Source organism: Macrotis lagotis, chromosome 3 (genome assembly GCF_037893015.1).
Source record: "Macrotis lagotis isolate mMagLag1 chromosome 3, bilby.v1.9.chrom.fasta, whole genome shotgun sequence".
In the NCBI taxonomy this organism is placed as follows: domain Eukaryota; kingdom Metazoa; phylum Chordata; class Mammalia; order Peramelemorphia; family Peramelidae; genus Macrotis; species Macrotis lagotis.
In genome coordinates, this window is record NC_133660.1 from 155,325,524 (window position 1) to 155,352,831 (window position 27,308).

The 27,308-nt window shown below is 31.8% G+C and overlaps 1 protein-coding gene across 7 annotated transcripts in view; it reads right to left on the reverse strand.

Annotated features, from left to right (window-relative positions):
• ADGRL3 (adhesion G protein-coupled receptor L3) overlaps positions 1-27,308 on the reverse strand; it is a 966,635-nt gene that overhangs the window by 632,637 nt on the left and 306,690 nt on the right. For all 7 annotated transcript variants that reach the window (XM_074229354.1, XM_074229353.1, XM_074229350.1 and 4 more), the window contains one exon: positions 228-484. In XM_074229354.1, coding sequence (XP_074085455.1) covers positions 228-282 — 55 coding nt within the window. In that variant the 5' untranslated portion in view covers positions 283-484. The remainder of the gene's footprint in view (positions 1-227; positions 485-27,308) is intronic.

Here is a 27,308-nt window from a genome sequence, read left to right on the forward strand (position 1 = left end):
CATTATGAGTGTATATATTTCAATGTGCACTTGAATATATCTTGAAGTCATTTTGATTTTGTAATTTAAGAATACAACTATTCAACCCTGATTCAAGCCTACCTGGAAATAATGGACAGCAGATGTCAATCTGCTGAATCTTAGTCCGCTGACTTGGAAAGGACAATCTTATATGACTAAGTGACCAGAAGAAAGCCATTCCATATATATCTCCATTATGGCCTTACCATGAACGATTGGTGCAAAGAGCGTCATGAAGAATAGCAGCTGTGATGACCACATGGCTGTGTACTGTGACTTGAAGACTGCTCAGCAATGAGTGCTTCAAAAGTGAAATGAAATAAGTGTCCTTCTGTTCCCTCTTCTGTACTCCAACAAGTAGGTGCTTCTACTTTTAAGGGAGGAAAAGAAAAAGAAAAAAAAGAAAAATATCTCCTTCAAAAAATGTTTAAAAATAAAAACACAAATATCCAGAGTCCAAGACCTAGAATGAAAAAAGGAAACAAAAAAATGGTTAGAAGCAAACACAGATAAGTACATTTACAATAAGAATTCAAATTTAGATAATTTGATTCCCACTTTAATGTCTCAATGGAACCTAATTTTCCAGATGAATATTTATAATAATATTATTTCACATAAAAAGTACTAGGTTGTGATTGAATGGATTTGATGGACCTGGAGTCAGAAAGATCCAAATTTCATTCTAGGCATATATGGTTTACTCAAGGTGTGACCCTGGACAAGTCACTTAATCTCTTACTCTGTTTCCTCATCTATAAAATCACACCCATACTACAGTGTTGTTGTGAGGGTCAAATGAGATAACAAATATAAAGCACTGTTCAACCTTTAAAACAATATATATTTAGGATAACTTTTATTAAAAAATATCAATAATTATTACATTTTCATAGAAGCCAAACGCCAACAACCTAAAATATTTATAGCTTATCATCAGTCAGAAATGTCCTCAGGGACTATTTGTTAGCAATAAGAACAAATGGTCATGATAGTAACACACATTTGTCTGAATATGTGTATGTGTTTGTATATGAATAAATCTGTCCTACATTTTTCTTCCTTTACTCTCCCACTTTTCATAACCTTGAGAGAATGAAGGGGGGAAGGACTATGGTTTTGCCTTCTTAATTTTTGTCATTTGAGCTCTACACACTCCTTCAAATGGAAATAGAGAATTTTACTTAGCCATGGAATTTTTCTTAATACACATAAGCTACTGCCCATTAAGAGAAATACATTAATATATATATATATATATATATATGTATATACATGCATACATATATACATACATTCTGATTTTGGTGTTTATGTTTATAAAGATATCCACAAATTAGTTTTTTTCCCCAAAAATGATAAAAAATAATGATTTTCCTTTAGTCATGACAATCCAAAAATGGAGTTCAAGCAAAAACACTATCTATTCATGAATCATTGTTTTCAGCTTTCATTTTTTTAACTAGGCATATAGATCAATTCATTTAGTTATCTTCACAGAGTTCTTCATGAAGCAATATATTTTTTCAAATTGCATTTGTAAAAGCTTCTTATTTTTAAGCTAGTCTGTTCATAGTTCGATTGCTGACAATCAAGGTATATAATTTTGCAAATACTTTGGGTTTATGTCTAAAATAATTATTTTGTCTTTTCAAAAATCTTGTAGCCAACAATCATAAATTACAAATATAAACATTAAAGTGGTTTTCAAATTATACAAAAATATGTGATAAAATACTAGCAAAAAATTATAGCAATATATTACAAATGTCATATATTATGACCAGATTTCAAACTCTATTACAAAGCGGTGATCATAAAAACAATCTAGTGTTGGCTAAGACATAGAGTGGTGAATCACTGGAATTGATTAGGTATACAATATACAGCAGTAAATGACCAAAATAATGTAGTATTTGATATTTCCAAAAATCCAAGTTTTGGGGATAAGAATTCACTATTTGACAAAAATTTCTGGGAAAACTAGAAAGCAGTTTGGCAAAGACTAGGTATAGACTAATAATATCTCTTACTATATACCAAGATAAGGTCAAAATGAATAAATGATTTAAGTAAAAAGGTGATAGAATAATTAAGTTACAAGAGAATAAAAACTACCAAATTTATGGATAAGGGAATTGTTTAATGACTAAAAAAAGATGAAGATTACAGGAATATAACAGATAAGTTTTGTTACATAAAATTAAAAATGTTTTACCCAAAGAAAACTAAGGCAGTCAAGATTAGAAGAATAAAACTGGGAAAACTTATATAGCAAGTTTCTTTGATAAAGGCTTCATTTCTGAAATATATATAAGGAACTGAGCAAAATTTATAAAAATAAGAGTCATTCCCAGTTGATGAATGATCAAAAATTTTAGATGAAGAAATCAAAGCAATCAATAACCACATGAAAAAATGTTCTAAATCACTCCTGATTAGAATAATACAAATTTTAAAAAATGCTAAGATACCACATCACACTTATCAGGATGGATTGAAATAGAATGTGTCAAAGACTAGAAGGAATGTATGAAAATTGCAACGTATACACTATTGGTAGAGTTATGAATTATTTCAAATATTCCAAAGAACAATTTGGAACTATGTCCAATAAATTATAAAACTGTGTATATCCTTTGATTCAGGTACTACTACTAGGTCTGTATTTCAAAGAGATCAAAGAAAACAGAAAAGAACCTACTTATACAAATATGTTTATAAAGGCACTTTTTGGTGTGTCAAAGAACTGGAAATCAAAGAAATGCCCACTAGTTGAGGATTTGCTGACCATTTAGGGTATATGATTATTTGGAATACTATTATGCTATATAAAACAAGAGTAGGATGGTTTCAGAAAAAACTAGCAAGACTTATATGAACTGAAGCAAAGGAAAATAAGCAGAATATTGTACGTAGTAACAGCAATAATGTAAGGAGAATCAATTCTGAAAGACTTAAATACTTTGAGACAATAATGTAAGAAAATATCAAAGGCCCCATAAAGAAAAATGTTTTACAACTCTCAGTGAAAATTAAGATATTTTTAAAACTTTATTTTTTAGGGGCAGCTAGGTGGCACAGTGGATAGAGCACTGGCCCTTAATAATTACCTAGCTGTGTAGCCTTGGGCAAGCTACTTAACACCCCATTGTCTTGAAAAAAAAAATCTAAAAAAAACTTTATTTTTCTTTTTTTTTAATTTTACTTGTGTTTCCTTTTGCAACATGATTAATATGGAAATATGCTTTAACTGACTTCACACATATAACACATATTATAAATTGCTAGCCTTCCAAAGTTGGGGAATTAATGGGAAGGAGGAAATTTGGAACTCACATTTTTAAATATTATTTTTTTACATATAATTGAAAAGTATTTAATAAAATAAACAAAATAAGTATTTAAAATATGATTTATTCTCTCCCTGTTAATATTCATCAAAGCATTTATTACTTTAATTTAGCACCATTCATGTTATAGGATAGCAATATAGAATCTCAAAATTAGCAAGAATATTATGGACATTAGTCCATTTACTATTTTAATAATAATAATTCATTCTTCAGTTCACTTAACACATTTATTTAGTCTCACCTCCGATGAGATATCTCACTAAGTCCAAAGTTGGCACATTTACCATTTTGGTTGTTAATGGTTTCATCGACAGTAGTACTGGGGCTTGTTGCAATAACCACATTGTGGTCCATAACTAGAAAATTCTGAAGGAATTCACCATTAATCATTACAATTGGATGCTGAACTAGATATCTTCCTTGAAAGCAGGGAAAACAAGCAACCAAACAAAAAACATATGGCTAACCTAGATCTCTCTTTTAATCCATATTATTTTAATCCCTATTGAGAGTTGAATAAAATAATTTCTGGTGTTACAGCTTTCAAGTAATCTTATCTTATTTTATATATGCTTTTGAAATACCCCATTGGAGGAGATTATTTTAAATTTACTCTACTAAATCTTTCTACCTAAATTCATTTATAGTTAACAGAAAATAAACAAAGCAGGATATTGTAGTTTTGTACCTTTGTATCAAGTACAATGGCCAGGTTACTTGTGATAAACCCAACTTCATCAAGCTAGGCTATTTAATCTAAGGATTCTAATAAAATAGAATGAAAATTCAAAGACAGAGATTAGGAGACTCCAAGAAGTTAAATGTAGTTGAAATGGTATATGTGAAAATATCTCTAAACAAAATTCTTATCTATAACATCCATATGTTAAGATAAAGATTGTCTAAAAAAGTTTTCCAAAATGTTTCATTCAGTAAAGCAATATCAAAAGTTATTTTAAATAAGGTATCCTTTGTGTAAAACATTATTTACAATTGAGAGGCTAATAAATTAGGAGAATAATTATTTTAAAAAAGGATAGACATAAAAGTTTATGCACTTGAGGACGGGAAGTGGCAAACAGATTAAAAGAGAAAGGACATAAGTTATTTTAAATTATTACTTATACTGGGAACAACTATATATTACCAAAGACAGAAGAGGGGATTAAAAGTGAACATTTTGGCAAGTGAGAGAAGTCCCAGAGAGAGACAGTTAAAATGTTAACAGAAAAGGAAAATGATACATGCTGGAGGGGGATGTAATAAAATTGGGACACTGATGCAATGTATGTGGAATTGTGAACTCATCCAACCATGCTGGAGAGCAATGTGGAACTATGCCCAAAAGGCTATCAAACTATATCTTTAGATTCAGCAAGATCACTACTAGATCTTTATCTCAAAGAGATAAAAAGATATCAGGGGGCTGATTGTACAAAATCACCACTCTCCAATAAATGGAAATTAATTCAAGCTGATAACTATTTTCTCTGAGGAATTTAGTTTTAATATTTTAGAAGAGTTCTGTTTATTTTGAATTTTACAATTCCCCTCCCAATCTTGCTTCCCTCTGCCCCCACCCACAGAAAGCAGTCAGTTAGTCTTTACATTGTTTCCATGCTATACACTGATCTAAGTAGAATGTGATGAGAGAGAAATCATATCTGTAAGGAAGAAAAATAAAATGTAAGAGCAAAATTACATAATGAGATAATGGGTTTTTTTAATTAAAGGTAATAGTTTCTGGTCTTTGTTCAAACTCCACAGTTCTTTCTCTGGATACAAATGGTATTCTCCATTGCAGATACCCCAAAATTGTGCCTGACTGTTATACTGATGGAATGAGCAAGTCCATTAAAGTTGATCATCACCCCCATGTTGTTGTTAGGGGGTAAAATGTTCTTCTGGTTCTGCTCATCTCTCTCAGCATCAGTTCATGCAAATCCTTCCAAGCTTCCCTGAATTCCCATTCCTCCTGGTTTCTAATAGAACAATAGTGAACCATGACATATACATACCACACATTTGTTAAGCCATGCCCCAAATGAAGGGCATTCACTTAATTTCCAATTCTTTGCCACCACAAACAGAGCTGCTATGAATATTTTTGTACAAGTGATGTTTTTACCCTTTTGCATAATCACTTCAGGGTATAGACCCAGTAGTGGTATTGCTGGATCAAAGGGTATGGCACATTTTTGCTGCCCTTTGGGCATAAATCCAAATTGTTCTCCAGAAATATTGGATGAGTTCACAGCTCCACCAACAATGTATTAGTGTCCCAGATTTCCCACATCCCTTCCAACATTGATCATTGTCCTTTCTGCTCATATTTTCCCATCTGAGAGGTGTGAGGTGGTACCTCAGAGATATGTAGTGATTTAGAGCAATTTTTCCTCATCTGTAAATTGCCTTTGCATATCCTTTGACCATTTGTCAATTGGGGAATGGCTTATTTTTCAAAAAAATTGACTTATTTCTCTGTAGAATCCTTTGTCAGAAATATTAGTTGTAAAAATTGTTTCCCAATTTACATTTCTTTTGATCTTGGTTGCAGTGGTTTTGTTTGTGCAAAAGCTTTTTAATTTAATATAATCAAAATTGTCTAGTTTGTTTTTGATGATATTCTCCATCTCTTCCTTGGTCATAAACTGATTCCCTTTCCTTAGATCTGGCAAGTAAAGTATTCCTTGTTCTCCTGGTTTGCTTATAACATTGATTTTTGGTGCAGTGGATAGAGAACCAGCCCTGGAGTCAGGAGTACCTGAGTTCAAATCCGGTCTCAGACAATTAATGATTACTTGGCTGTGTGGCCTTGGGCTAGCCACTTAACCCCATTTGCCTTGCAAAAACCTAAAAAACATTCTGAATCCATTTTGATCTTATCTTGGTATAGGGGGTGAGTTTTAATTTTTTTTTAAATAACTAGCATATTATAGTCAGAAGCTGAGACAGAAAAGATGAAGTTGAGGCTTAACATCAAGGATGACAAAATGCATATACATGCATATACACATACACACATATATATATACACATATATGCATATATGTATTTGCATATTCACTAAAGATAGAGGGTAAAATATGAGCATTATCTTATGAGGAAAGGAATAGAATAATGAAAATATTGTTTTAAATGTAATGGCAGTTTGAAACTTTTGTTAGGGCAGGAAAAAAAACACAGAGAAAAGGAACAGGGAGAGGAAAACTTCTAAAAAGACAGTGTAAATCAGAAGTTCCATTTCCATTCAAATTCAAAGCCAAGACCCTTATTAACTATTAAAAATTCTCCCAATTTGCTCCTATCTAGCCAACAATGAGAGCAAAATTTATCTAATGTTCATACATAAGCCAGTCTTCAAAGAAGCAAGAAGAAATAAACGCTCAGCTTTGTCCAGTTTCTTCCATTTTAAATTATCTTTAAATAATACATTCCCCAATAAGAATATGTTAACTGTTATATGTGTTGTATATTTTTCCCTCTTTCTACTGTCCAGTTCTCTGACCTTGCAAGTATCCCCATGTCTTTGTCAATTATAAAATTTCTTATTTCCAATTCTGTTTCATCTGGTTATTTGATAAGCTCGAGGACATCTACTTCATTACTTTTCTTACATTTATAGATACAAGTTATCAACTATTCAAGGTCAAGGCTATGTAGTGAGGCTTGAGACAAACAATAGCAGTGCCTTTTGCCAGATTCTGGCTTATAAAGTACAGAATAAATGAAAACCTCTAGAATCTTATTTTCCTTAACAAATATTTAAACAAATATTATACAGAACACCATTCTATGTACATGGGGAAAGAATCTGAAAAGTGCTTTTTTCCCCCTCCAGTATAGATAACTTTACTATTTGTATGAAGTATATATCTCAAAGCATGTTGACATTTGAAATGTTTTGAATGGCCCTCATTTTCTACATTTATTTTAAAAAAGCTAGGTTCAATAGGAAATAGGAAAATAGGAAAACCTCTCTACAAACCATCCATTATTTTCATAAAATACATAACATATATATATATATATATAATTTAATTATTAAGGTCATATTAGAGAAAAATATGTACCTATAGAACTGTAAATTCTCATTTCTACAACTTTACATTTTAATTGAGGTAGTATGAAAATGAATAACACCATTATTCAAATTATCTTGAAGAAAATAATCTTGATAATTAGGCATAGAATTTCTGAATGATTTATACACCTTTGGTATTTTAGTTTCATATTCCTTCACACTGAGGATATGAAAAGGATATCCTGTTCCTTCTTTCTCATGATTACATTGGATGGGGGAGGTGCACAAACAAGTTTATGCTTAATACAAAGGGTAGGTTGATATTGAAAGAACAGAAGCAGATTAAAAATAGATAACAGAGCTATTTCACTTTCTTTTTCATCTTTCATAATGGTGATATGACACTGGGCAAGTCACAACCCTCTGGTATACCAGGCAAAGAGGATAAGTTATAGTGAAGGTGACAAATTAGTAAAGTGAGTTTTCCTCAGCTAGAAATTTTTGATACTAATGAAATAATTTCTCCTCTATAAAAGAAAATAAATAATCATCAACTGGAGAGGATAGAACAACAATAAAAGAAGTTAAACCCAATTTGTAATCTAAGGTATGAAAAATCCTATCTGTCTTCAATGAGTTGAAGTGATCTGTCTCAAGTGAGAGAACTTTTGGATGTGGCAGCAGAATGACATGGTCAGTCTTTAAATTTCTCCATTACCTCTGTTACCTCTATTAAATCCATAGTCTGTTATCTCAGCACACTGGGGTGGCTAACCCTGGGATCTATAAGTTTATAACAGTACAAAGAAAGTACTTTGTTGATTTTACTAAGCTGTTAAAACTTTTAGGGTGGAACCATCAAGAGAGAACATGTTTGCCCCATCAGTTTAGCCTAAGTGCAATGAAGATCATCATTAGATGTTAGGACACTACATGATTATAGATACACAAAAACACACAAATAATATAAATACATATATATGTATGTTTGGATGTATATTTAAGGATGGAAATTCATTGACATTATCTACTAATAAATGAAAAAGCAAATGAATGAAAAAATATACTGTTTATTCACTTAAAAGCAAAATAATTCCTGGGCTAAGGATCAATAAGGGAAGAAAAACACAAAAATAAATGTAATGGTGGAGAAGGAAATTAGATCAAAGCAAATTTGAATATAGCCAAAGGGAATCAATAATGAAGGGTAATTCCTTTTTAATAGCAACTGGAATGGAGGAGGGTTGTTAGATGTCTGAATGGGTTGACTTGGGAAGAAGATGGCATGTTAGTTGGACTACAATGGTTATATATAGTAAACTCTCAACAATCAGCAGAGCACTTTTGTCTGAACTGTGCAGAGGGAATGTATCCACAGATGAAATCACAGATGCTTTAAGTACTGGAATGCCTAAGCTATTCTATCATTTGACATACTGTCATGTTGTTTTATTTGAATCCTTAATTTTGTCCTCAATAATTTGAATAGTTTGAATGAAAAAAAATGGAAAAAATCAACATAATTTTAAAAAATGAATTCTTACAACTCCAACATCAATTACAAAGTGTAGTTTACTTTTGAACACTGACAATACATGCAATGAAATTATGGGTATCTGCTAGAAAATCTCATTTTGAGGTTGCTTAAGAAATATTGGTGAAATGATCTCTGCAATCCTCCATGTCCAGTAGTCTCCACCCCCCCCAAAAAAACCCCTCAGAATTACTTTTATTAGCAAATCAAATATAGGATCACACAAAACACCTGTGTAAATTGAAATTTTAATAATAGATATTTCCAGTTGATTGACTTCTAGAAAAATAACAAACTTCCACCAAATATTAAGTTATTTATCTCACTTAATCTTTCATCACTTCTTTAACAGACAAAGAAAATATGTTTATCATACCAGTACATCTAGTTAATCCTGAATTGTATACTCACAGATCACTACATTTACATATGAGTTCAATCAATAGAAACCAAAGATAGATAGCCAAGTATTTGCTAAAATATATTAAATTAATAAGGTTGGAGATGATATTTCAACTTCAAAATTTAATTATGAATGTATACATTATAGGAAAGCATTCAACATCCATCATTCATAAGTACATTTGTAATATTTGATTTACTGAATAATAGTTCATACCCCCACACCTGCAGTTCACATATAGCTGTGCTTTATAGTGCATACCCTGTACAGGGAAGTAAGTTATTTTCTCTCCCACACATATACAGTCTTCAAGAGAGGATCTGCATAGTTCCCTCTGAAGTCAACAAGAAGTCTTTTAACAGTATTAGTTTCAAAGAGGTAGGAAAAAAGATTAAAATCAACTAAGTGTACCATAACATCCTCATCATCATTCCATAGAATTTTAATGCAGCATCTTCTCTCTATGATGTTCACAAGGATGGAAGCAAAATGCTTTTTTAAAAGGTGTTTGAAGTATATAAATGTATTTTTACTATGCCAACTATGATTTATATTGGCAGAATACACTCAAGGGCATCTTTCCCCCATCCTCTCTACCATAATTTTTATGGTGTAGGAATGAGATGTACTATTTAATAATCTCACTCAATTTGAAATTTTTGATCTTGCATAATAAACCAAAACTTCAGTGAATGTAAGTGAAGAATGACCTTGTATATATTTCACTCTTTATGATGTCAAAGAAGACCTATATTTTCCTAAGCTAGGACTACAGTAATGCTTAACTGGAGAGCAAATAGAGTGACAAGAGTTACAGAAGAAAAGTGACTATTAAACAATATTTTAGTATTTTAGAAAGTATTTAATAATATTTACTACCTTTAGGAATTTGTAAAAGATCAAAAGATCTTTTGTAAAAGATTTCTCCTCTCTCCTAATTACTTTCAAGAAAGGATGAAGGATTCAAACCCATTGGACAGCAGCCAGACATATTCACCTACCTGTTTCACTGACAATTACTTTAAAGTAACCTTAAACTTGGAAACCAAAGAAGACAGGTTAATATACTGAGGTCACAGAAAAATTTACTAATATTTTGAATTGGTGCTATAATGAATATGAACATATAGAGAACACAAATACTTTTTCAAATGCTTTTATAAGTAATCACAGATGATCAATTATGATGGACTTAGCTCTCCTCAGCAGTACAATGATCAAAGACAATTCTTTTTTTTTTTTTTTTTTTTAGATTTTTCAAGGCAATGGGGCTAAGTGGCTTACCCAAGGCCACATGGCTAGGTAATTATTAAGTGTCTGAGGTCAGATTTGAACGCAGGTACTCCTGACTCCAAGGCCAGTGCTCTATTCACTGTACCACCTAGCCACCCCAATCAAAGACAATTCTAAAGCACTTGTGATGGAAAAACACCATTCAGAGTCAGACAAAGAAATGTGGAGTCTGAAAGCAGATTAAAGCATACAATATCTGTTTTTTAAGGGGTGGTGGGTGATTTTTGACTTCGCATTGTTTTTCCCCTTGTGTTTTGATTCTTCTTTTACAACATAACTAAAATGTAAATATGTTTAACATGGTTATACATGTATAGACTATATTGGTTTACTCACTGTCAAGGGGAAGGAGAAGGAAAAAGGAAAAGGAGGGAGGGAGAAAAATGTGTAACTCAAAGCCATACAAAAGAATGAATGTTGAAGATTATCTTTGCATGTGGTAGGACTAATAAATAAGTTTATTAAAGAAAAGAAATCACAGAAGATGGGTTGTCTTTCAGATATGGAAAACTTTTTAGAGATGAAATGAATTTTGAAACTAAGCAAGAAAGAAGGTAAACATTAAAGTACAAAGCAATACTATAATTGGATCACTGTCTCTCAAATAACATACCAACACAAAGCATTTAATATTACTATTTTTTTTTTAGAATTCTCAACGTGGAACAAGCTACAAAAGAATCCCTATACCAAAATATATGTTCCCTGATGGGAACCACCAGCTCCTTTTCAGCTCCCCTCACATATACTGTCTTCCTCCATTAGAATATAAACTTTTTCAGGGCAGTGGTGCTTTTCTTTTGATTTATATTTGTATTTGTTGCCCACAGTCTTCCACTGCAACCAGGGTCGTGTCCGATTGTCCTGATCCATAACTTGCCTGAACCCAGATGATTCCAGAGGTGAAACTAAGGCTGCTGACTTTGCACAGCTCTTCTTCACTGTCATGTATGTCATGGTACTATCTCCCTGATATTCTCTTTGAGAATAAAGGACAAGCAATTATTTCGGTATCCCTAGTCTTTAACATAATGTAAACAGTTAATGAAGGCTTGTTGACTGCCTTAGACAACATATAAAACTAACTGTTCAAAAGTTTCACTTTTAATTAAAATCAATTTGAAGTAAAGAGAAAAAGGGAACGCACAGATGCAGAGGAAAGGAGATTTGATGAGAAAACAATGTGGATGATACACAGTAAATGCAAGTAGACAGTATCAGTGACAGTATCTACTCTATTATAATGACTTTTTAGGAAAATGTCTTCATTCTTTGAAATATTGCCATTTCTTTCCTATCTTTGCCTATTGCTTTCCCTGCAATTCAGTTTAGAATATAAAATATTACTTTTTTGAAAAAAAAAACATAGAGAACAACCTTGAGATATTTGCTTTAAACAATTTATTTTTAAGAATTAAAATATTTTAGTACCCCTAATTATTTGAAAAACAATTTTAACTTAAAAAGCAAATCTTACCAAAAGATATATAGCTACACCTGTATATACATATACAGTAAAATTATAATATATATTATCAGACTGAAATAATATATTGGTAAATTAGAATATAAATAAAAGTAAGCAGATAATATTTTTATGAAAAAATCTTTTAGGAAAATGTTATTTATCTTACATATGCATTTATATTAATTATATTAATATTTTGAAGAAAAATGTGTTTAAATAGCCATTGCTATTTTTATTTGGAAATTGATTATTAGTGCTCTAAGCAGGGACTATGCTATTTTCTTAAAATCACTCTTTGAGTTAACCATTTGATTTTATTTTGAAGACTGTAGGACAATAACAAGGTATTTGCCACTGTCGATATTTTCAACATAATGAAAATTTTAGTGAAGTTTTAGTTTAGTGAACCTTAAGCTAGAAGAAAGTATCAAAGCAAACAATTTGAAAAAATGGGGACTATACATTCAGTCATTAACCAATTATGAAGATGAATTTATGTCCACTCTCATTTTATAATGTGATTTCTTGGCATGATTTTTATAATTACTCAAGAAAAAGACACTTAAAAATTACATGCTAAATTTTTGAATTAATGCTTGCTTTGGAAAAATATATCTAAATGAACACAATCTCAATGCAAATATTTCTAAAAAATTATCACTGAACATTTTTAGTTTTTATCAATTTCTTTATACTGATTTGCATTTATACTAAGATTAATCAAGAGTTAGTTAAAATTTTATGTAGAACCAGGACTTAGAACCAGATCCTTTAAAATTCATCAAAGATAAACCCTTTATTTTGCAGATAAAAACACTAAGGCACAGAGAGGATAATTTGCCCTTGTCATCCACATCCTAACAGGGACAAAATTCAAATGGAGTCTCTGCTTTTGAATCCTGTGTACTTTCTCTACTGTAACACGTTGCCTAGTTTCTGTAAAATCAGAGGGTAAGACTAGATGACCTTTTAGAGCCATTAGACTTCTACATCTGATCCTAATCTATTCCATTATGAGCCCTAAGCAATGAATTAAGAGCTTTACAGTGTGTAAATGTTTAAATTTTAGATTAAAATGCTTATCTTAATCTAAGATTGAAATAGTTTTATGAGGAACTATTCCATCTATTAATCCATCCTCATAATCAATACATTTCTATGACTACATATTTTTATTTTATATATGGATAGGCCATAATGATTCTGTGACTGTGACTAGTATGAGTTAGTGTAGGCAAATAAATAAGAAAACATGAATGAAAGTTGCACAGGATAGACAGAAAGTGACAGACTGTGATCTGCATTGTTAGCTATAAATTTTGCATTGATGAGGTCATATGTCCTGAGAAATATATTGAGTCATTCTTTTAGGATATAGTTTGCTTCAAGTTTAGTGATTTGCAAGGGAACATCATAATCAGATTTAGAAACTGGGATGCTGGGTTTTTTTTGAGATTTCTTTCTTCATCAGGGAAGCAAAAAAAAGTCTTAAGTTATCAGAAAAAAAATTATTTGAAGAAAAATGGTAGAAATGTATTTCTTGGATGTATCCTGAGATGATTGTAAAAAGAATGTTGTTGCCTTTTATACAGTTGTATTTGATTTTAAATTATCTCATAACCTATCTTGTTTTATTGGTTCTCTGAGGACCTGATGACCAGATCACACGGGCACATCCCAAGCTTTGTTCCTTAAATTTGAATAGATTAGTACTTAAACAAAAATCTAAAAAAAAATTCTTAATGAATAAGAAAATCAAAATAAATACACACATGCATATTTGCAACATGCTCAGCAAAATTTGAAATATCCAACAAGTAACATTTGTCTGTTCAAGCAAAGTTATTGCAAAGAAGAACCTATATGAACAAAATTACTGAACAAAGTTATTGAAAAATGATACTCTTTCCCAAAGTAAATAATGATCCTAGATTATTATCATCAGGCTTATTATACTAAAATACTAAAATGATTAAAAGTATCTTCTTATTTATAGAGGATACTTTGCCAAATGTTCAAATAATTAAAATATCTTTTTAGAGTAGCATTAAGTGAGAATTATTTTCTTCTTGTTTGGTTATTTCAAGAGGAAACAGAGGATGAGTTTCTGGTGTAGTTGACAAAATTGGCAAGAAAGCAAAATAATGTATTCATCAGGGACTTCAACTCCCCAGGCTTCTTCTGGAATACTCATTACACTAAAAGCAAAAAAAAAAAAAATTCTTGGCCTGACTTACTATTAATTTTTTTTTCCCTTCAGAAGACAGAAGTGAGAGGCTACTATGAGAGCCTTTTATTGACTAACAGAGAAGAACTGGATAGTGAAGTAGAAGGAAGAGTAACAAGGAGGGAGAGAGAAAGCAACATTATGATTTTAGAGTTAGGATAACCAAGAAGAAAAAATTCTAGGCATAACTGTACATATAATATCTAGAAAGAAAGTAGATTTCATAAAGGTCAGAGAAAAGAGAGCCATGCTAATCCCAAGCCTGGCTCTCTTAAAGGAAGGGGTAATTCAAGGGAAATGGGAAGCACCTAAAACTAAGGAAACAAAGGGCTATCTTAAAGAGCCATTAAAGGAAATTCACTGATAAACTCGTGTTTTCAAAGGACACTTGCAAAAATTGAAGGTGAAATACTTGAGGACTACTCAAAATAGACATGGATGTGGTGTTGAGGTTTATTAAAAAAAAAGGGGGTTAAGGATAACCAAAAAAGGGGGCAGCTAGGTGGCGCAGTGGATGGAGCACCAGCCCTGGAGTCAGGAGAACCTGAGTTCAAATCCAGCCTCAGACACTTAATAATTACCTAGCTGTGTGGCCTTTGGGCAGGCTACTCAACCCCATTGCCTTGCAAAAAAAAAAAAAAAACCCTAAAAAAAAGATAACCGAAAAAGCTTAAAAAACAACTGCCAAAACAACTCTCAGCCAAGACATGAAACAAGAAAGGGACAAAGCTGTCAATGCTTGGAATTGCGGCTATCTTATTAACAGATAACAGGGAGAATGATATTTTTTCTTACATATTTTCTTCAGAAAAATTATCTTAATATGAAAAGAGCACGAAATATCTGATTAAATTAAAAAAGTGAATTCTTAGATGATTGATCAGAAAGGAAGACCTAGTTTCTCTAAATAAGTTCAAGCTAATTTATTTGCTTGTTTCATGCAAGATATTCAGTTAAAAATTGGGGTAAGGCTGAGAGAAGAGGTCACCACAATTAAGTTTAATAAGGAAACCTAGTGAAAGTGCTATGGAAAATTTGAGGGGGGAAAGATCCCTATCAACTGGGGGAAGGTCAATAAATTCTTCAAATGGAACTCAACATCTACAAAGGGAAGGGAAATACTTCAACTGACTGTGAAAGAGAACTGTCTCAAGAAACCTTTCAACAATAGAATTATTTGTTGATAAGCAGCTACTTTAGAAAAGCAGTTAGATAGCTCAGTGGATTAAAGAGCTGGGTCTGATGACAGGAAGACAGTTCAAAAACTGGCATTAGACACTTACTAGCTCTGTTACACTGGACAAATCACTCTATGTTTGCTTTAATCCATTGGATAAGAAAATGGGAAATTGCTCCAGTATCCTTTCTAAGAACATTCCATGGCTAGTATTATGCTATGAATGACTGAACAACAAGAAGACACTTTAGATTTGACTTTCAAAATGATTCAATGAATCTTTATTAATTACTCTCTACACTTAGACATTGTGCAAAGTTTTGGAGAAACAAGGGCAAAATGAAAAAAAAAGTCTATATCCTCAGGGAACCTACCGTCTACTGGGAATAAAGTATAAGATTTGTGGACAAAAATAAAAGCTCATTGGAGTACACTAATAAAGGGTTTTCCAAAGATGACACCTGAATTCAACATTGAAAATTAAAAGATTCTTAGCAGCAGAGTCAAGGAGGTAGAATATATCAGGTATATAAAATATCCTATATGAAACACCAAGAAAAAGGGTAAAATGGTGCACTTTGGAAAAACAAATACATCAACCTGGTTTAACTGTGAGTGTATGAAGGAGAATAATATGAAAAAGTCTGGGGAATTAAAATGAAGCCAAATAGGAGAGAACTTTAAATAATAGCCCATAGAATTTGTATTTTATTCTAGAGGCAATAGGGAGCCACAGAAAATTCTTCAGCAAGGGAATGACAAGGTCAAACCTTCTTTATAATTAGATCAATTTTTTTTTGTTTTTTTGCAAGGAAAATGGGGTTAAATGTCTTGCCTAAGACCACACGATTAGGTAATTATTAAGTGTCTGAGGCCCCGATTTGAACTGAGGTACTCCTGACTCCAGGGCCAGTGCTCTATCCACTGCACCACCTAGCCTCCCCTATAATTAGATCATTTTAACAACTATTCAGAGGATGAATTAGAGAAGAAATTGGAAGCAAAGAGAAAAATAAGAAAGATATAGCATCTCTGCAAGGTAAGATGGTCTTTGGATCTGCTTTATTTTAACATCTCTAGGGAAAAAATCAATAAATACCTTCTCATTGTTTACACATAATTCTGTCTACAATATGTGATGCTGGAATGAGATTATATTAACATTCTGAACAGTATTTTTCCCTTCCTTAATATGGCATCAACAATGTCATTGTCCTAATATTATCAGTAGGACATTATTAGTAATGCCATATAATTGAGATTCTTATGGGGCTTACTGTGTTTGATAATCTTCAGTACAAAATTAATCAATTTCAACATTCTTCTCTCTAGGTATTGTCTATAAGTCATTCTGAGCAGCAACAGACTTTTCTCGGGGAAATATTTTTATCTGAAATTGAATGTGACCATATATTTAGAGCAGTATGAAGCATTAATAGTTTAAAACCATATTACAACTTCTAGAGCATTACATATACAATCATGCTTACACATCTATGAATATGAATATTTCTCCTACTACCCTAATTCCCAGCAGATTATGTTCACATTATGTTCTTTTAGATTTCTTCTTTTTAAGGTCATGTATTCCCCAAACAATTCCATCACAGGCAATCTCTCTCTCTCTCTCTCTCTCTCTCTCTCTCTGTCTCTCAGTACTACTAGCACTGAAAATATATTGAACAACCTTGATGGAAGCAGCTCCTCTCTACAGTCCAGAGAACTAGGACAACTGTATTGGACTGACTATGGATTTTATTATCCCCATCCAGAAGAAGAAAATCAAAACAAAACAAAACATACACAAATTTAAAAAAAAAACCTTCTGAATCTGATGAATACTTTATAAAAATCACCTCTTATGTATCTCTTTTCCTTAATCCTAATTTCATGCTCAAAATTATTAATTTGTAAACATGTTTAACAAAATATGTATGTAAAATACTAACCTGACTATTCCCTGCTGAGGGGAGGGAAATGGGAAGGGAGGGTGGAGGGAAGTTTTGTAACTTGGAAATATGCATGTGCATATGGATGAAAATAAATAAATAAAATAAAATACATTGAGATTTTTTTATTTCTTATTGTGAATGGTAATCTTCAATCTATCTTATAGGATAGGCTTTTTTTAATTAAAGATTTTATTTATTTTGAGTTTTACAATTTTTCCCCCATCTTACTTCCCCCTCCCCCACAGAAAGCAATTTGTCAGTCTTTACATTGTTTCCATGTTGTACATTGATAGGATAGTCTTTTGTGAGCTAGCATCTTATACTAACTATCAATGCCCTGATTGGGGGAATTTAATTCCCAAGCAACCAACTTATAAATCAAAAGTTTTGAACCTAGTTCATTTGTAATTTGGAGAATTTTATCATGGGTATTACAGAATAGATGCTGACTCCAAACTATCACAAATTGAGTCCAAACTGACTTATTAAACATTTTATTAAAATATCTTACTCACAAATAAGATTTTCAAGGAAAGTATGCTTTATATCAGAATTGGATCAGCATACCATCTTAGCATTTTTTACTTTCACTTTTTAAAAAGTATTTAAAATGACATTTCAAAAGAGGTGGAAAGATGACAGGTAATGATAAAACTACACCAACTCCTCCCTCCCCCTCAAAAAAAGGAAAAAATAATAAATTACTTATTTCTGAAAACTAATATATATATATATATATATATTCATTTGGCAGCTTTGTTACATAACATGATTTACACTTGTAGTTTAAAATCCCTATGAAATGTTATCAATTAATGGCTATAAAATATTCTAACAGTTTTCAGATTTTTTTGTTCCATTTTGCAGTATCAGAATCTTAGAACCAACCATGGAGGAAAGAAAATAGTCATGTTTTGAAATTATCTCATCCCAGTAGGGGGCACCTGAATAGATCTCAAATAACACATTCCTTAATGGGCCATTATGGAATATCTATCCCTAAAATACCTAAAGGGAATTAAAGACTCTACCAAGGGAGAGTTTCAAAGCTTGTAGGATATGATGCAATATTTCTTCTATAACTTGTATGAAAATGAGACTTGGTTGTGGAAAGTAAAATATATTTTCAGGGTTTTTATGTCTGAATTATCAATTTTGAGAGTGGAAGAAACCTCAATGTATGTACTCCAAAATCATCCCCACTGTACCATGTGTGATAAGTGGTCATGTAACCTAAGTTTGAAATTTTCTCTCAAAGAAATCCATTCTATCTTGAATAGTTCTAATTATTTAAGCTTTTACTGACATCAAGCCTAAATTGGTTTCTTGGAAGTTTGCACCCATTGTTCCTGGTCTTCTCTGAATTAAAAAAGCACAAATCTAATGCTTTCTCCAGCAATTAGCCCAGGAACATCAGCCAACCTAATACCCCCTCCTCTGCTTTTAAATTAATCTCTTTAATAATCATTAAGGAAAGCAACTTTTGTGATGAAGGAGCCTACAATTCCCACCACCACCACCACCACCACCACCTGTTGACCAACTACAACTGATGAGGCAGACAAACCAGGCTCAGTGAAGAAGCAGGGACCCTGGAGAGAGAGATAGGAGGTTATAAATCCCAGACAGGTCATTCCATACAGTCTAAAATATCCCCTCAAATTCTTCTATACCACTGCAAAGCTCTTTCAGACCATTATTCCTGCTTCATAGCTCAACCATTGCTGCTGTTCACTCTAAGGAGAAGAATCTGCCATCTTCAATACCTATTACTAATCACTAACCAATTATCAGTGGCAAACTGCCATTGTCAGATAAAAGTCCCTAAACAGGAGCAAGTTCTTCCACCCAACCTTCTCTACCCCCACAAGAATACTAGTCATATTTTTGACTCCTTGACCAGGGAAAAAAAAAAAACTTTTGTAGCGATGTTACCTGACAAAACTTAAAGTTCCTCTTTAAGTGATACATTCCTTGCCTCTTCAGTAGTTACAGCTACTAAAGACTCAGAAGAAAGAAAATTGTTTCCCTTAAGTGTTTTAAGCACCACTGAATTGTTCCACATCAGAAGCCAATATGATTTTCATTAATGGCAATAATATTAATGAAGATGTATTATTATTTAACACTGTACCCTAACAACCATCTGATTCAAAACTGAAATATCCTTATACGCTAAATCCAAATAAAACAAGAGAACAAAGGCTAGTGTTTTTTAAATTTGTATATGCAGTACTTAGAACAGTTTTTTGCACATAAACATTCATTAAATGCTTTTTTTCTTTCACACATTCAAATACTTGAAGATACTGACATGCATAGTATTTTGTTTGCTAAGGTATGTATGTTTGGTTCCTTTAATCAGGACACATAAGACATGGTCTCGAGATTCTTTAACATCTTGTTTATTCTTCTCTGTAGATTTTAAAGTTGATTTTCACCCTTCTACAATGGAAAAAAATAAACACATTCTAGTTGAAGTCTGAGAACAAGAACAGTGAGATTATCACTCCCCCTCCTATTCCTAGAAGCAATTTCCCATTTAATAGAACCCATGCTTGCACCGGTATTTTCAGCAGCCACATCATACTGCTGACTTATATTGAACTTACAGCCCATTAAAATCACCCAATTTCTTTCACAACATCTATCATATAATCATGTTGTGCTTTTGAAGTTGATTTTTTTGAACTCAAGTACAATATTTTACATTTATCCTTCCTAGATTTCATTTTATCAGATTCAGTTCAATATTCTAGCCAGACAGGATGTTTTCTTTTTTTTTGGATTCTGTTTTCCAGTGTATTAGCTCTATTTCCCAGCTTTGTGTAATAAGCAAGTTGGATAGCCATTCTATCTATGTCTTTGTCCAACACACTGAAAGAAATGTTAAACAACACAGATCCCTATAGCACTCCATTAAAGATTGTCTTTTGTATTAACATTACATCATTAACAACTACTCAGAATCTGGCCATCCAGCCAGTTTGAAATATATCCAATTGTATTTCCATCTATTCCATATTTTTCTACCTTTTCCAGAAGAATGGAATAAGATGCTAAGTAAAGAATATCGACAGTACTCTCTTCATCTCCTAGCTTATAAATCCTGTCAAAAATAAGGATTGAAGAGAAATATCAGTATATAGGACTTATTCTCAATGAAGCCATGCTGTCTTTTGGAAAGTACTTTCTTTTCTACTTATTTATTGACTATGTCTTATAGACTCCATTCTAGAAGTCTCCAAGGAAGCAAAGTCAAGTCCCATGACAGATTCTGCAAATTATTTCCTTCTTACTATTGAAAGTCAGGATAATATTTGTCCTCCAATCTTGTGGCACCTTTTTCAGATATCGTTGACAATTAGTCAATGCTCACTCTCAGGATCTAAAAATGTAATTCAGTGCCAAGTGACTTGAATTCAGAAAGTGCAGCTAGGGACTCTGCTTTTTTTTCCATATTTCATACATTGAAAAAACTCTAAAATGACAAATTATTATCATCAAAAGTTTAAAATAATTTCAAATTAAAAATTTGGGATATTTATATGAGACTATATTTTATTATAACTTTTCCATTACACTTTTCTCAATTTAATACTGAATGTTATAATTAACATATATAAATTATATATGTACACATAAATTACATCTATATTAATCAAATTTTAATATAATTAGAGCATCACATGATTTTCATATATAGAAATTTGTAAACACATATATATAACAATATATATAGATAAATTTGAAAACAACCATTTGACATTTCAACTGCATTTTTAAATATCATGCATCAATATAATTTCTGTTGAATTGATGAACAATAGATTACTACAAGTTAATACTATGAAGTCACACAGTTCAGTTTTCTAACTATTCGTTACTTCACCAATAGTTTAAAAAAAATCATTCTATTAATAGGAGAACTCTTTCTACTACTTTCATATTTGTTTCTTCATTTGCTGCTGTGACTAAATAATTCATCACCCCAGGGTCATCTTTCTGGTTATAAGCCTCAAGAAACAACTTTGGGTCTTTGAATTTGCAAGACAATGCTTAAACTTTCCCAGCCCTGCAGTTGCTGCCAGGTTTTTATTCCACTAGCATGGTCTTTGTGAGCCCAGAGTCACCTTCATGATAAACAAGCATCAGAATAATATTTTCAAGAAATATTCTCATGTCTCACTGAGTTTAACATTATTTACAGTGAAGAAATTTTGTTCATGTATTTTTATGGGAACTACTTCTACATAAAATAAATATCAACTCTTAAAACAGATGTCAAGCTCATGAACTTTAATAAAAACAGTAAATGCCTTATTATGCTTCTTGTTCTAATAAAAGTTTTTTTTAAATTTCATACATCACTAAATAAAGAAAACTTCTGGTATGTAGAACAATCATAATTCAGTTATTCAATTAAGTCAAGAAAGAATACCAAACAAACCAACCAACCCAATTATATGAAATACTGGCAGAAAAAAGGAGAAGAACCAAGATGCTTAAAATTATAGAGTACTAAATCCAATAAGACTTGAAAATATTCAAAGATGAAAATGATAATTATAGTTGCTATGATATTTAAATAATTAGATTATCAAAGAAGAAACTAGTAGAACATCCAACAAATGGTAAACTATGCTTACTAAAAGACTTATATTGGCAATCCTAAACTGGTACGTTATTCCTCTGTGGGAGAATACGGATTATTAAGATTTTTCCCCCCCTTTGTATTGTGCCTAAATTGCCAATCTGTAACTTTTAGTCATTGTTCCATTTCTTCCTTTTGATGACCATAAGAACAACTCTATCGCTGCTTTTTTTCTATCAATGCTTTGAAGATACCCCTGATCTCCCATAGAAGTCTTGTCTTAACCTCATCTCTCCACGCTCCAATCCATCTTCCCCTCAGCTGTCAAATCTATCTTCAGATCTAATCACATTGCTCCCTTATTCAATAAACTCCAGTGGCTCCCTATCATCTCCACAAACAAATATAAAATATTTTGATTAGTTTTTAAAAAGCAATCTATAACCTGATCCCTTCCTAGCTTTTGCAGGCTTTTAAAACCTAGATTACCTTGGTGTCCTTAGTGTATCACACACATCATCTCCATTTACCATTCTCCTCATTGGTTGTATGCATTCCATTGTCCTCCAGGCCAGTAGCATTCTTCATCCTCATTCTGCCCCCTGGCTTCCTTCAAGTTCCACTTCCATCAAGAAACCATTCCTAATCTTTCTTTATCTTAGTGTCTTCACTTTGAAATGGCTACTAATTTATCCTGTATATATTTATGTCTTCAAATAATTGTTTGTATGTTGTCTCCCCAGTAAAGCGTGAATTCCTTGACAGCACAGTTTGTTTTGGGAGTTCAGGGGTAATTTTTTTCTTTCTTTGTATCTCTAATGCTTAGGGCAGTGTCTTGAACAAAGCAAGGCCTTCTTAAATGCTAAGTTAGGAATAAATTCCATAATCCTTTCAACCAATTAATATATGACATTGTCTTTAGGATCTTTATCATCCTAAACCTTCTTCTGTGTGACTTTATACTTGTCAAAATTTCTTAAAATGTAGTAACCAGAACTGATATTAAAAATAAAAAATGTGGTTTGATGACAGCTTCAGGGTCATTTTCACCTTCCATGTTCTGGAAAGCATATCTCCCTGAATTTTATCCCATTTGTTTTTTAGGTGGGTACTATGTCACACCACTGGATCATATGGAAGTTGTTGTCCATTAAGGCCTTTGGATCTTTCTCATGTTTCCTATTATCTACTTGACATTTTTTGATTCTAAATGAAGGACTTTATTTTGATTTTTATTAAATTTTATCTTACATTCAGACTAATGTACTAACCTTCCATAAAATTTTTGGAATTTTATTTCACATTTGTGCTATAGGCAATGCTAATACATTATCATCTATATCTTTGTCAAAATAATTAATAAAAATTTTAAGTAGCACAAATCCAAGAAAAGATAGAAACCTCCTACCAATCTGAAAATGATTCATTAATAACTTTTCTTTGATTCTGTTAATTAAATCATTTCCAAATCCACCTACTTGTGGCATTACATAATCATACTTGTTCATGTAGTCCATGAGAAAAGCAGGAGAGTTTTTGCTAAATACTTTAATAAGTGAAGGTAAAATATATATTCAGAAATTCCTATGATTCTATTAGCTTGTCCCTTTAACCATCCTAAAAGAAATTAAAGTTAGTCTAAGGATGACTTTTTCTTGATGACATCATACTACTTCAGTGATTATTGCTCAATTTTCCATACATTCTTAGCCTATCCATTTAATAATTTAACCTAAATTCTACCAGAAATAAAAAATCATTCTGACCTGTAATTGGCAGACACCACTATATTTCCTGTTGTGAAAATGGATACATTTAACCTTCTCTTGCTTTATACAGTATGCCTTCTATTCTCTGCAGCATTTCAAACAATACTGACAGTATCACAGGAATCAGTTCCCTTTTTCTTAGTGAAAATAAATACAATCCATTCCATGGGATACTTAAATGAAATGTAGAAGAAAGGGAAACATTCTTAAATTATATTTGTTCACACAGAGTAAAAAGAAAAGGAAAAATAAATTGAAGTAGAGGAGAAAAGGGAATATTAGAAAATGGCAAATACTTCAGAAAATAAAAGATAGATATAAGTGGATCTAAGCTTAAAACATCAATCTATATGATGATAATATTTTCTTGATTGTCAAAATATCTTTTAAAACATAATGAGTAATAATTTTCAAAGCAATGATAACTTTTGAGTGTTCAACAAATTACTTCCTTTGCTTATTTTAAAGTGCTAAATTATTTCAAAAAATATTATTTTACTGAATAAATCATTTCATTGGTCCTGTTTTTTCTTATGACAGTCATGATTCACATGGACAATTCAGAAGCACCAATGTTCCAAAGTAACCAAAATTGGCAAATTGTTCAGAAAGATATATAATATCATTGTTTAGCACTTGGCTCCAGCCAGGAATAGAGCAAGGGAACACAGATTGACTGTGATGGAAAATCCATCAAATGCAACTGAGCTGACAGATTACTGTAAATGTGATATCTCATCCTCTTTTACCTAACATTTCACCTAAATGTTCTCTTGATTCCTTTTGCAGTGATTGCAGATAAAAATAATCAAAGCAAATAATTCCTTGAATTGAAAATGAAATTTCAAATACTTTGCAGAAAACATTCTTATTTTATTTCATTCAAAGGGGATTATATTTCCTAAAATTTGCTTCACTGAGTTATTACCAACAAATTCAGCCTTCAGACAAGACAGAAATATCCCTTTTTTACAGACAGTCAATTGTTCAATTTTGTTGTTGTTGTTTATTTGGGTTTTGGTTTGCATCCAGAGCTGTCTCCTTTTGCATCTGGCAATCAATGCCTGATAAATTACTGAAGTTTAAACACATGCTCATATTACCAGCTCCTTTTTTTCCTTTTAAACATTTCCAAGCAAGGCCAAATATCAAACTTTACCTATCATTATTTTTAAAAAGGTTTTAATACTGGCTTTGTGAATAATGGGTAAGATACCAATGTGAAACACTGATGGAAAGGTTTATTTCTCTTTCTCTGAAGATTAAAAAAAAATAAAGGGCAGAAATTCATTTTTATAGGTGAAAGAGCAAGAAGGTCAGCCAGAATTCTTGGGCTGTATGATTTATTATATTGAAGATAGAGACTACTGGTCTGTATATTTCAAATTCCCATACCTCTTGTTGTCCCCAATTATAAGAATGATATCTCTAAGTTGGAGACCATTCAAGTAGGAGACTAACATGTTAATGTTGAAGGCTTTATGTCTATTCTATATGAGAATTGCTTATGGAACTGAAAATGCATTCTCTGAAAATGCAGACATGATAGCTATTGTTAAGGATTTGTGTGTTCAATACATAGAAAATATGTTAAACCAATTCTACTTGACCCTAGAAGGTAAAACTAAAAGAATTAGTCAAAAGGGGTGAATTCTTATTTGATGTCAAAGGAAAAAAAAGTTAATATTTGCATTTGTTTAAAATAAGATTGTCTTGGTAGTCCAGAGACTCCTAGAATACATGTTCAAAGATTTAGAATTGGAAGGATTTTAGAGGTCATTGATTTTATTTTATAGATAAGAGAATTGAGACACAACAAAGCTAAGTGATTCTAGCCAGGGTCACATAGCTAATAAACATATGGGAAAGTCTGATTCCTAGTCTACTATCCTAGCTGCTACCTCACTAAGGGTGTTCAAAGCTAAAACTGAATGACCATTTGCATCTAGTGGGGGAGTTTGGGGGGACAATAAAGGTTAGATCTGATTATCTACTGAGGACTCTTTTAACTATAAAATTTTATGATTCTGTGATTTCCTAAAGGATGGGCTAGAGGGCATCAAGAATATACAGAAAAGTTGAATAAAGTAATGGCAAGGAAGTACAAAAGAAATGCAACAGATGGAAAAATTATCAAAGAGATAAACCTATAAGAAACAGCAAAATATTGAGAGGAAATGGGCCCATGGTCTTTAACTGAAATCAACTAGCTTTTATTTTCCTGTGACCTTTGGATTTGGCAGTGTCTTTTAGGGAACTAAAATCTTGACCTAAAGTTAAGAAAAAAATATCTCAGATTCCTTAAGTTCATTTAGCCAAGGTGACTACAATTAGAAGAGGAAAAAGGAATTCAAGGCAAATACCCTAGTCAGTCCTTAAGATAGAATGCTAACTGTAGGTATTACACAATGGATGGCAATAAGGACATAATGATTATATAAAATATTATTTCTCAATCCTTTATAGTACTTTTCAGTTCTCATACATGTTGGATTTTGTGCTTCTGCTTGTTCCTAAAGTAAAATAGGCAGATGATAGATAGATGATAAATAGATAGATGATAGATAGATAGGTAGGTGATGGATGGATGGATAAATGGATGGATAGAAGGATAGATGGATAGATAGATAGATAGATGAATAGATGGAGAGATAAAATCATTAGAAATGCCATTTCTACAATGGTAACTTGATCCATAAAACAACTTTGGAGGATGAGTATCAATAGCAACAACTTACATTTATTCAGTGCTTTGCAATTCATGAAGACTTTTTATCACAATAGTCCTGTGGGAGAGAGTTGTATTATTATACCCATTTTAAAAATGAGGAGGCAGAATTTCAGAGCCTTTCTTTATTGCTTCCCCAAGGTTGAATATTTAGCAATAGAAGCATAATTAATTCAAATTTAATTCTTTTTTCAAACCAAATGAAGTTGTAATTCTACATCATAGACTGAAGTTAAAAAAGGCTTTACTTCAGTGTAACTATAGTCTAATTCTACACTTAGGATATGAGTGATCTCAGTAATACCCAGAAATATCCCAAACAATTATCCATAAATGATCTTGATTTTAACTATTGTATTTTCCCCTATTTCTCTCACTTTCTCTTTCTAACTAGTTTTCATAAAGAGTTTAATAAATACAATTATCTTTAAATTAATGAATGCTACTATATTACTGAATTATTCCTGAATTTGCTTTGTTCTGACTTTGAATCCTCAATATGTGGAGTCCTACAGACAACAGTAGGAGTTAATAAATGTTATTCTGATTGACTTATATTTTGTGTTGATGCCTTGTGTTAAAGAATCATAAAAATTTGAACCTGGAAGAAATATTAGCAATTCATCTACTATAAAGATATAGTCAAATTTCAAAATTTATAGATAAGAATTGTAAGGCCAAGAGATGTTTAATGATTAGATTGATCATGATGATGATGCTTATAATGAAGATGATGATAAATTTGTTAAAACTTATTCAATA